This window comes from Electrophorus electricus, chromosome 2, assembly GCF_013358815.1.
Source record: "Electrophorus electricus isolate fEleEle1 chromosome 2, fEleEle1.pri, whole genome shotgun sequence".
Lineage (NCBI taxonomy): Eukaryota > Metazoa > Chordata > Actinopteri > Gymnotiformes > Gymnotidae > Electrophorus > Electrophorus electricus.
In genome coordinates, this window is record NC_049536.1 from 17,593,757 (window position 1) to 17,606,562 (window position 12,806).

The 12,806-nt window shown below is 37.5% G+C and overlaps 1 protein-coding gene across 2 annotated transcripts in view; it reads right to left on the reverse strand.

Annotated features, from left to right (window-relative positions):
* Window positions 1-10,730, reverse strand: part of osbpl8 (oxysterol binding protein-like 8) — a 59,453-nt gene extending 48,723 nt beyond the window's left edge. For both annotated transcript variants that reach the window (XM_035520705.1, XM_035520704.1), the window contains exons 1-2: window positions 10,209-10,730; window positions 4,203-4,293 (exon numbers count right to left, since the gene is read on the reverse strand). In XM_035520705.1, coding sequence (XP_035376598.1) covers window positions 4,203-4,247 — 45 coding nt within the window. In that variant the 5' untranslated portion in view covers window positions 4,248-4,293; window positions 10,209-10,730. The remainder of the gene's footprint in view (window positions 1-4,202; window positions 4,294-10,208) is intronic.
* Between the last annotated feature and the right edge of the window lie 2,076 nt (window positions 10,731-12,806).

The window sequence follows — 12,806 nt, forward strand, 5'->3', positions numbered from 1 at the left end:
TTTCAATATCTCCTTCCATTTGACTGCTTCATATTAACACGAAACATAAATTGACAAAATAACACAATACACTGAATTCCTATATCTGAAACCTCATCAACCTAAACAGTTTTGCCCACTAACCTCATTTGTACAATATTTAAACTGTATGTGCATCAACTTAATTCTGGTTTACCTTGCAACTGTCCTTTATGTCTTGTATTTCTGCATCTCTTCAACATATCTCTGTGCTTCAGCTATAATTCTGAAAAGCTGGACCTTGTTATCGTATGTGACATGTAGCACAGTTATACAGGGAAAAGCTTTCTGTGGGTGTATGTGTAACTTCTTTACCTGCAGAAACACACATCACCTTTTTTCCACAGTGGGTGAGAAATCCTCAAAGAAGTGTATGTGGTTCCCAGGGATTGCAATTTTATCAATGCTTCACACTTTGCATGACCATCGGTTTCTCCAGGTAATTGTGCAAGCGATAGTAAACAATCCTTGGCTTTGCTGACTCTGTCCGCAGTTGTGCAGGACTGTGATGACATCTGTCCATCTTAATCCGTTCAATGTGAGACTCAGGATTTTTGGTAGCCATGTCTCAAAGAAGTCTTTGGGGTAATCACCCTCTGTGCATTCAAGATGGTTAGTAATCTTTATGTTATTGCACCTGGAACTGTTCTCCTGATCCTCTAGCCTGTTGATGGCCTCATACAGCCAATCATTAGTGTGCCCAAGTGTAAATAACAACTAAGACAGCATGTCTTGATTATGAGAGATTGTTTGTAATGCATCTTACACCTGTCTCGACATCTTCTACACTTTTGCACACTGAGCTCACTGACTGACTGCAGACTGAAGCTGAATTTGACAAACACTCCTTCGCTCGTCTTAGTTACCAGGCTAACAATTTCAGTACTTTCTGCCATTTTCTCAGGGCTGCTGGTCTTCAGTTCTAACTTAGATTTACAAGGTTTGGTTTGCACAATACTTCTGTTTTAAAGTTTTAGTCTACAGTTCATACAATGACATTAGTCATTTGATTGTGCCAATCTGATAATATTGAACTACCTCTGAAATTTGCAAAAATATTTTTAGCCCAAGAGCTCAGTTCTGGTGCTCCTATTTGTGCAAAACTATATGGTTTAGCCAAACACTTCAAACAAAGTAGTCTGGTAAAAAACAAACAAACAAACAAACAAACAAACCTAGTTCACACTCAAAAACATGCAATTTTGAGTAATATGCAAATTAAAAATCTCAAAATCTAAGAGCGAAGCTTAACGAAGCTTAACTGAATATTAAGAAAAACACTAACAAATACAATTTGGTGCTTGGACTCCTAATAATAAGAAAAAACCCAACAATTACAATAAGGGTCTGCAATACCAGCCGGTATAGATGCTAGGCTAAGGAAAGACACGCGCAAAACTCTACTGCCAAGTTTCTTCATTTCAAATGCAAGATGACTGGTCCCAAAAAATGGAAGAGCTGGAACTGTCAACTACCCAAAAACACATGTGGGCCTGCTGAGATTATTACAGAAACATGGCTCAACCCAGCAATTCCAGTTGAGGTCATTAGATTAGTAGACATTTAGCCCAGTGACAGGAAAGACTGTATAATAGGAACAAAGACTCTGGTAAGCACAAAAGAGGAGGATTTTGTATATTTATATAGTTGAAAATTGGTGAAGAAACATTAAGGTCATTTACATCTTCTAAGTATCTGCAAAGCAGAGACATCATCCTTTCTATATGGTGAAGTAATAAAATTATATTGTAAGCAGAAGAATGCAGATGGTCTAAAATAAACTGGATTATGTAGAGAGAAGGCTTCAATGTAAAGCCTCAGAAGGCCTCTGTGTCAGGTCTTGGACTAAGGCCAGGATATCACGAGATGGACTGAAAGAAACAATGTTATTGCGATGAACACCAGGTGATTTGAATGAGATCACTGTCTTTAAAAGTTTTTTTAAAAAATACACACCTTACGTTTGGAGACAATCGTAGCAGAACTGGACAACTGTATAAATTAAGTAATAAAATGATTTGGGGTATCTTAAGGTCAAGAGGACTTTTTAGGTCTGTAAGTCCAGAGCAGAAGCTTTGATGCAGGTGGTTTCAAGGCCTCTGTGAAAGTCTAAGGCAGATCACTCTGGAATGTTCCCGTGAGAAATAACTTCATTAGCACTATGAAAGATCATGTTTGTTACTAGACTTTGAGAAGTTCTGCCGCAAAACAAGGTTTGCTGTCTTACCAAGGACAGAGTGGTGCAGGAGAAAGACTTTATCTTGCAGGTGTTTGGTGGTGTGAGTCCACATCATCTTTGTTTAAAAAAAAAAAATTATTCCAATGGGACATAATGGTGTCAAGTTTCAATTTGCATAAAGTTGGATCTCAGTTTACATATATTGAATAATGTATATTTGGATATAGTGGTGGAGATTTCAAACACTAGTATGTAAAGAAGGTGGGGTGATTACATAATCACTTCTAAAAATTATAAAAATGTGTGTTCTTTGTGTGACTGTTAGACATTCTCCAGACAATACCTCATTTGTATGTTATATTGAACTTTAAATAAACACAGGACATGTCATTCTCTTCAATTAATTATTGAGTCTGCATCTTTATTTTTCTATTTGAGAGTACTTAATAATATTACTGGAATGTGTGAAAGCTTAAGTAACCATAATGGCATGGGAGTTTTAAGGCAATATATATATATATATATATATATATATATATATATATATATATATATATATATATATATATATATATATATATATATATATACACTATCATAATTACTACTGCATACATACCACCAGATGCTAACACTAGATTAGTTCTATGATAGTGTATGTATGAGAGTTTGAGAGAATGTGTGAGAGTATAGCATCATGTGAAAGAGTTTGATATTGTGTGAGCAAGGACCAATACAGTCAGGAAAAAATGCTGGGCAAGTTGCCTGGCCAGTAGCTGGGCCAGTAACAGTGCTTCACGAGTCATGAGACAGTTCACCTGTGATGCTAGCTAACAGGCTGAAGCTAGATTCTCAAAAATTAGAAATAATTTCACAGATTTTAGAAGACAAATGCTAACATTTCTACATTTAATGGCATTTATTAAATAACACTAGAAAGCTAGCTAGGATAGTAAAATAGACTCACCAAGCTAGCCTGCAATGCCAAGATAACGCACTGGACATCAGGATATGTTTTTGTTAATACCAGGAATGTTGGTGGCTATTAATTTGTTGTCTTATTTTGTTTATATTCTTTGATATTTTTGTACAGGAACCTTGGGTATCTTGAATAGCAGTATTAATAATATTATAATTACTAATGTTATACAAGCATTACTATTATTAACATTAATATTATTATTGCTTAGCACTACAATTACTGCTCAATGTGCAATATTGCCAAGTACTTTGAGTTGTTTAATTTCTTTGGGCCAGGGAAAAAAAAAAAAAAAAAAAAAAAAAGTTTTTCCTTACAAGGCTGTTTTTCTGTTCTCAACCTTTCACTTCCCTAGCCCAATTGCCTTCATTTAATTGCCTTGGATGTTGAAAACAGCCTCTTTTAGTTTCTGTCTCATTTATGTATCTATGTGTGCTGTTGCTCAGTGCCAATGTGTCAGTGCTATCAGCGCTACACCAGCTGTTTGCAAAATGATATTTAATGATACAAATAAATTAAACTAAACATTATCAAGTTTACAAGCAAAGTATTCTCTTCTTTTAATCACATTTTATATTCATGGAAGAATCATAAATGCTAGTTTTAATTACTTTATCATCTCCAATATTTTTTTTTCCATGAAGGTTAAATTCCGTCATTCCAAAAATCCTAATGTTATAATAATGTTAGTAATAATTATGACCATCATTGTGGAATTCTTGTTTTGCTTAAAGAGCATACTGCTTAATAATTTTATAATGATTAACAGAATGCCTTATATAGCTGAACTACTATATCTGCAGCATGTAAAGCAAATCAGCATCTATGTTTTCTTCATTTGGACCAAACAGATTAGAACCTCTGGTCTGATCAAAACATAAGATGCAGGCTCTGGTATCCACTGGTGAACTGTATAATTCAGATATTTCAATTTTTTTTAAATCTGAGAACATATCTGCAAGATGCAAATTTTATTCTAGAAAATTTAGCACACAATTTCAGGACATATATATGTTTGTTACTCACCAGTGCTTTGTCCGGATCCATTTGCATGTCAGCACAAAGTTCCATATTTCTCCAAAGACTGAGTGTCAATGCAGCTCAAAGCAGAGCATATCTGTGGACACACATACCCAAACATATTCACATACACACATTAACCTTTTGCATAGCTGCAAGGGTCAGGCTTGAATACTGAGTGTGATGGCTTAACAGACTCCTCTGTTGATTAATTAACCTTAACTAGCAAGAGAAAACATTTTGTTAAGTTGTACTTTGCAACTTTCAAGAAAGTATACTTATTTTTGTAACATGACCTTTTATCAATTTGATAAGGAAATACAATTTTCTTGTTAAGTATGAACATGTTTCATTGTTAACTATAAACCAAAGACCAAAGCTGCTGGGACATTACATCAGATTGGAACAAATTGTATCTGGCCCCACAGTACCTGAGTGAACTCACTGAATACTATAACGTACCTGCCTACTGCATTCTCAAAATGTATGGTTTTTTAGTTCATTGAATTAGTAAGATTTACAGCTGGGGTAGAGCCTTCTCCTATAAAGCCCCTCACTTATGTAATAGCCTTCAGGCTTTAATCTGAGACTCAGACACACTCTAGACTAAAAACATATTATTTTCAAGCTTTTGGGTGGAATGCAATGTCTCAGAAAGCCCTCAAGACTGTGGTCATCTTCTGGCCCTCCCTTTTAGTTATGTTGCTACAGATAAACCTGACAGAACTACAGCTAGCTCACTGGCACATTTACTGTTCATGGACTATTCAAATGCTGTTCATCTTTACAGATCAAAGCTACAGGTTTTGGTTTTATGTGCATGCTACTGTAGAGATGATGCCAACAGCAGAATATACCTGTTACAAAATATCTATGAAAATGTCTCGGTCCCACCTGTAAATGAACTGATGCTACCATGGGTACCATAGATGAACTTATGCTGCTATATACCAGAACAGCCTGCCCACCCTAGACTCACTGGAATAATTGGGTCTCCTACATCTACACAAAAACCAAGAAAAAAGATATGAAATGAACACAACAGACTATTAGGAATTATTTAATACATATTCATGGAAAAATATACTAAAACATAAATCCCTGATGGCCCACCACTGATGTTTATCCATTCTATGGTTGGTACACAGTTTAGGTACTTTTACATTTTACTGGTGCATCGTGACTTTCTTGCATACTGGCACTTCTCAGTTCTTTTCTGCCCTCTCCTGGATGATTCATAATGACACAATACAAACAGCTGTGCCCAGAGGGCACTAAGTGATGCTCATCTGTTCACACTACAATTCTAGTATAAGGCAAGTAACATTAATGCTAAGTAACAAAGCTTACCTACAACCAAAAGGGTACAAAGAGACTGTGTAAGTCAGACAATGACAACAGAGCTTCTACCAAAAGCAGTACTAAATACTTGCTAAGAGTAGCAAGCTAACATTACCACTACTATTAGCAGAAAGGAGCCTGTTGATAAAGCATCAGTAAAAAACACTTGTAGCTACCAATACTGCAACCTTTGAGTTAACCTCCTACTGCACTTGATCTGACAATCAAATAAATCATTTGATAGTATTGAATATTCTTAAAATACAGTACATCTATCAATATAAAATTTCTTAGGACTAATACAAGTACCTGTTTACAAACTTTCAGCTGCCTGTGTGCAACCATTCACCAGAAATCCCATGCTGAATAGTTTTTTTGGTAAATTTCTACAACAATTGCGCCTGTCCTTTTCAATGACCTTTTAAAACTTGCTTCCGTAATAAAATAACTTGAGATTGTCACAGAAAATTCAATTACCATCAAAGCAACTGCGTGACATGTTTAAATAGTATATAGAATGTTAGTAAAGTTCTTGATGTTTGCTCACATCTTTGCACAAAAAAAAAATGCATTCCTTTCCTTTGTAACCCAACACAAAATACACAAGCCTTTAGTTACCACAAAATGCATGTAGCTCACATAGCAGTGTTCCTGAATAGAATGATAAGACCATCCTTTCTTAGATTCCATGGTTGCTGTTGCGCCATAAAGAGCTATTTTATTTGAGTGACACTCATTCACATTTATTGACTACAAAGGTGTTAGGTGGAAGGTGAGAGGGGCCCATCAAATTACAAGTGCTTTCCAGGTGCAATCGGCATGACTGGCAACGTAGTGAAGTCACTTGCCATATTTGGGCAGCCACTGTGTGAGCTAGAGCCATGCCCACTGCAAAACATTGCTTGTGCGTTCTAATCAGATAGATTGCCAATACTTTTGGACATCATTGAAAGGAAGAGGTTTATTTTCACTAAAGTTTATGTAGAGTTGTTTGGGCGCAGTTACGAGCGGGAAGCTGAGAGGTGGTTCAATGGTTTCTAGCATGGACTAGCTACGATGTTTGCATCACAAATCACTGGATGTTTCCATTCACTGGAAAAATTTGTAATCCTACTACAAATTGTAAGTATGCATGAGAAAGCATACTATTTCTTTACAGTATTACAGTATTTTGTAAGGCGATCTCCAACCCAGGTCAACTAGGTGATGACACCAACAGCCTACTGGGTGAGCAAGCACGCTCTAACAATGGTGGGCCAGTGTGCAGAACAGTTAGATCTTGGATCAGGTAAAACAAAAGGAAAAAACTAAACACCATGCCGAGCAAGGAAAAAGAGAGAACAAAGGACATCACGGGAAGAAATGGCAACCCCGATACACTGGGGAAAACCAAACTAAAACTTCCCTAACACCAGAAAATGGGGAGGAACTTGAATGGGTAAGAGAAGTCTCAGGAGAGAGATAGACTCGAGAGTGTAAAAACACAGACACCCTCACAGCAAAGAAGTAAGGTGTAGAACAAGGGGGAAAACTGGGGAGGGGAGGGGATGTGTAAAAACGAAAACACCCTCATAGATAAGAAGTGAGGTAGAGCACTAGGGCTCACAGACCTCAATACCTGAAGTTACCATCTAGGAGCTTGGCTCAGAACTTTGGTAATGACTGCATCACTGGGCTTATATAAGGTCTAACCCAGCTGTTGGGTGTTAAGCCTGATTAGTGGTGTGCCTGACTCGAGGCCTCCCTCTGGTGGCCGGAGGGGGCCACGGCCTGGCACAAATCCTTACAAATTTACAGTATTTTTCCCAGCATAACCCTTTAGCCTATTAGCAATGAAGCTATAATGAAGCTAATATTGTCTTTTAGTAAGTTGTTGAACAATGTTGTAGTTTTAGCAAAAATAAATAAATTATTTTACACTTGATGTAGTGACTGATGTCTATGTGCAGTTGGTGAGGCACTTTTAGGCACTTTGGAGATGTCTAGGAGACCTAGTGGAAAATACTGTGTAGCTTCTGAATAATTTCATGTATATGTTCACTTTATTTGACAAGACCCTGGTGAATCAGGAAATATAAAGCATGACTGAAAATTGATCTCCAGCATCAAAAACTTTATAATCGGCAAAAATAAAAGGTGGGGTTTTTTTTGTTTTAATTTTCTTCTGCATTAGATGATAACCTAAATGATGGAAAAATAAGACTGGTTGGAAGGTTCTGCCCAGTTGGGAAAGATTTTCTGCCACTGTTGCATGACAGGATGCAACACACCACAAACATAGCTCTGGTTGCATACTGGAATACTTGGCGAAAGTAGTACACCATCCAGGTATCTTTCACTTACTGGAAAAATGTATTTTGGTCGAATACTGCATACAGATGCATACTGCAAAATGTAAAAACATGTACCATAAATCCAAGCCAAACCCACACCCCCTTAAAAAAAGTAGTCATTTTAAAATAGAATACTTGTCATTTTCAAATACAAGACATTTTGAGACATTTTATGGTCTTATAGCTTAGATGTGCAATTAAAGACTTTTTAAGTGTCACAGCATTTTTTTTTTTACTGTGACACCCCGAGATTGCCACTGGCCCCGTCTGGCCTCCCACCTTTTTTTGCATTGGACATGCTGGATTAATATTAATTACAGCAATCTTCATCATAAACATCTCACATTACAATCCAGCAAAATATAATGTTATATATAATTTTCTTCTGCATTAGATGATAACCTAAATGATGGAAAAATAAGACAAATTATTTCTCCAAATTATCTGCAATCCACCCAATTACCTAGTTACTTACTTAATTATGCTATTAATGAGACAACAATTACTCCAATTACAGATGACCACATATTTGCTGTCTTTGATGCTAACCACCTTATATGTACCACTAACTTGAGACCCCTCATGCATACTCGTTTCAACAAAGGGATCATTGTGAGTAAAACTATCTGCTAATTTATGAAGAAAGGCAGTAGATGTATGCATATTACCAAATGTCGCTTGTGCCATTCATTGTTTGCATGCACATGCCAATTCTTTTACACATTCCTTCATGATACACAGTAGAACAGAGGTACAGAATACCACCGCAGACTGCTATGCCATCAATGCCAGTGATGGGTGTGGGCTAGGATACTGCCAGGCAGCCCATACCTAGACATGAGCAACTGATGGTTAAGGGCCTTGCTCAGGGCCCCAACAACAGCAACTCGGCCACACACAAATCATGCACGTTAACCACTGAGCAACCACCGCCCCCCACGTTCCTTCATATCACTTAGATAGCTAACATATCACAACACTGCAAGTAAAGCTGCATAACCACATTAAAGTATTTTATTAAACCTATTTTCCTCTCTGCAACTATCAGTGATAAGAATGTAGTCTAATCAAGAATAAATACAGCAGATATACATAAATGACACTGGTTGCTACCCAACATCAGGTACACTGAAACATATCTAACATTAGATATACATACATGAACATGTAACTGTAGGTTCATGTACATAAACAATATAGTAGCAAAGCTAAACAACTCAGTTGGTCAGCCATACTTCTTCTAGTCTGGTCCAGCAAAACAAAACAAAAGAAAGGTTGTGTGTGGGGGAGAAGGGGGGGTGACAGAAGCAAAGGAAATAAATATCATTTACAGAAAGATATAGTAGTAATAGTTTTTGTGAAACAACCTTTAAAACAAATCTTCCATCTTAAAATCATAATCTAATCTTCTATTAAATACACATTTACAGATCTGTCTTAAATGGGTTGGGCATAATATGACCAAGGCCAACACTAGAGCTAGATTATTTTCATTACAGTCTAGAAGGTTAAAACTAGCATTCATGTGGGTTGGAAGTAAAAAGGTAAAAATCTAATATCCCTATTCTGGTATGAATCTTTTATAAATCACATATAATCTGATTATGTAAAAAATGTCCCTAAGTAACAAAAAAAGAATAAAGTTTTATGCTCTCAAATTTATATATAACAGGAATTTGTTGTACTTTTGTCCTATTCTGCCCACAATCCTTTAATTAAAAGGTGATGTACTAGCAGACATGGAATGGTATGCATTGATGTAAAGTAAAGACTGAGGCAGGACAGAAATCAGGTTAGAAGCGTTTAATGATGTACTGTGTAGATTATGTTATCATATCAGCTATAGCAGAATGTTAGAATGTTCAATTCCTGGACATTTTATCACGTATTTGTGGGAGAAAACACTGCAGCAAGTGTACTAAATTGGTTTATAGTGTACATTTCTGTTGACAAACTGATTGCTGAAGAATGTAAAATTTGGTGGTTGCAACTGTAAAACAGTCGTAATTTAAATGTTTATATATTTCGCGTGGGAATAAAATAATCAAGAAAACAAATTAGTATAAACTATAATAATAACTTTCTATTTCATGAGCAATCACCCACTTTGAACTAGCTTTTAAAAAAAGACTAGCAGCAGATCAGTAAGGATACTAGCAAGCTAGTTAGATAGATAACATAGCTTGTTAGCTAAAGGAAACGAAGCGAGACAGGTGGCCAAAACGTCCGATAGTGTAGATTCATGAAAAATTCGATTTTACTAACCTAGCTAGGTTAGCTGCATTAACACAAACAGATGCAAATATGCAATATTTGCAATATATGCAGAACTACATACCTTGATAACATGCACCAAAGGCACTTGTATAAATCCCAGAAATGCAGTTGTTTTGAAGACCGTACAAACTGAATATTGGGTAGCTAGCTGCCTAGATCGCTAGCTAAGATAGCTAAGTGTTTGATAAGTAGTTCAGGAAGGAACCATAGCAGGCTAACCTACGTGTTACTCATTACGAGACTGTTAATGGCTGTTATCGAAGATAAATCATTATCGTTAGCTGTCTATGTGTTTAAATGAATGTACACCTCGCCAGCCAGGACATTCTAGATCAGACCTAGTCCAAATTTCAACGATGTCTTGAAAGATGCTCAGCGTATATCTTCCTTCCTTTACCACATCTGTGATCTGAAGTTTGGTCTACCGCTAACCAAATCGTCGTTCCGCTGGCTCATGTGACGTTAGCAAACAATAACATATCTTAAAGTGATCTCGTAACGGGTTATTATGATACTGCCTGATGAACTCAGTGCTATGCTGGGAAGATCTTGACAAGACACAGATCAGTGTAAATCGACTGCATGCGACAATCATGAAAACGTTTAATTATCTTTTTTTTTTTATTGCTTTCAAAATAAAAGTCAAAACAGGCGTATTTCTTGATTGATTTATGACAGGTATTCTATTGCAGGCAAGGTAAAAGATGAGGGATGGTTCCTTCAGACACGTTTTTATTTTTTGTACAATGGATTGTCTGAGCTGCTGCATGTCCATTTTGTATTTTTTTTTCTGCAAAAGGGGGTATTATGCTACTAATATCAAACACACTCGCGCGCGTGCACACGTAGCAAACACAAGCAGATCAAATTAGTTATGTTGTTAGCGGATTTTATTCAGAAAATGATCAGACAACTCAGGTGTGTTAAGTCACGAAAAGAATGACTGTGCAGAGCTGTGGATGTTAGGCAGAGATTAAACTTTCAGAACTGTCGTAGCACGAATACTGTTTAATGAGAGTAATTCACACAAATGACAATGTTGTAGCATGCAAGACTTCAGATAGTATCATTTCAGGTTTCACGCACAGGAAACATTTTATCGGTTATTCAAGAATACATAAGAATATAGTGAAAGTTCAAGTACCAACAGCCACTAACGTTTTACGGCATTTAGCAGATGCTCTTATCCAGAGCAACTTACAAAAGTGCTTTGTCATTTACTCATAGAATATATCCTAGTACAGTACACCAATGACCTAGAATACTGTAGAATACAGGGATGAATGCTGATACCTAGAAGTACAAAATGCATAAGGTCTCTCTTAAACAATGATAAGTGCTATAAACAATAAGTGCTAGAGTTTGTCAGTCAATATGGGAGCAGTGTCAGATGTCCTTTAAATATTCTGCAAATAGATGGGCCTTCAGTCTGCATTTGAAGACTGCAAGGGACTCTGCTGTCCAGACATCAAGTGGGAGTTCATTTCACCACCTTGGAGCCAGGAGAGAAAATAGTCTAAATGCTAGATGTCCATGAGACCTGAAGCAAGGTATTTCAAGCCGAGCCATACTTGAGGTTTGAAGTACTCGAGGTACGGATCGGGCTTTGACCATTGACCTCATGTATAAAGGGGCTGGTCCATTTTTGGCTTTGTAGGCAAGCATCAAGGTTTTAAATCTGATGCATTCAGCTACAGGGAGCCAATAAAGGGAGCGCAGCAGTGAAGTAACATGTGTGAACTTTGGAAGATTGAAGACTAGTCATGCTGCTGCATTCTGAACAAGTTGTAGGGGTTTGATGGCTCTTAGAGGAAGACCAGCAAGTAGCGAGTTGCAGTAGTGTAGCTTTGAGATCACAAGAGACTGGCACCTGGGTAGCTTCCTGCGAGAGAAGGGGCCGAATTTTTTGTATGTTGCAAAGGAGAAATCTGCAAGACCAGGTTAGATTTGAAACATGCATTGAGAAGGACAAAAGTTGTCCAAAGTTACGCCCAGGCTACGGGCAGCTTCGGATGGTGATATCAGGGATTTCTCAAAGGAAACAGTGAGGTCATGGTAAGGGTTGGGAGTACCTGGTGAACAGAAGCTCGGTATTACTGGGGTTGAGCTTCAAGTGGTGGGCTGTCATCCATGATGTGATGTCAATCAAGCATGCTGAGATACTACTGGAGACCTGCGTGTCAGAGGGTGGAAAAGAAAGAAATATTTGAGTGTCATCAGCTTAGCAGTGGTAGGAGAAACCATCAAGGTAGGAGAAATCACCAAGATAACGAGTATACAAAGAGAAGAAAAGGGGGCCTAATACTGAGCCTTGTGGAACACCAGTGGAGAGTCTACACAGTTTGGATGTGGATCCTCTCCATGCCGCCTGATAGGACCGGCCCTCCAGATAAGACTGAAACCATCTCCGAGCAGAGCCAGTCACACCAAGCCAGGAGAGAACAGCGAGAAGAATGTTGTGGTTCACTGTTTCAAAGGCTGCTGAAAGGTCTAAAAGAATCAAAGCAGATGACAGTATGGCAGCTTTAGCAGCATGAAGTTTCTCAGTCACTGCTACGTGGGCCGTTTCTGTAGAATGTGCTGGTTTGTAGCAGACTGATTGGGATCATGCAGCTGGTTCTGTGTGAGAAAAAGAGACAATTGATTATAAACTTCTCAT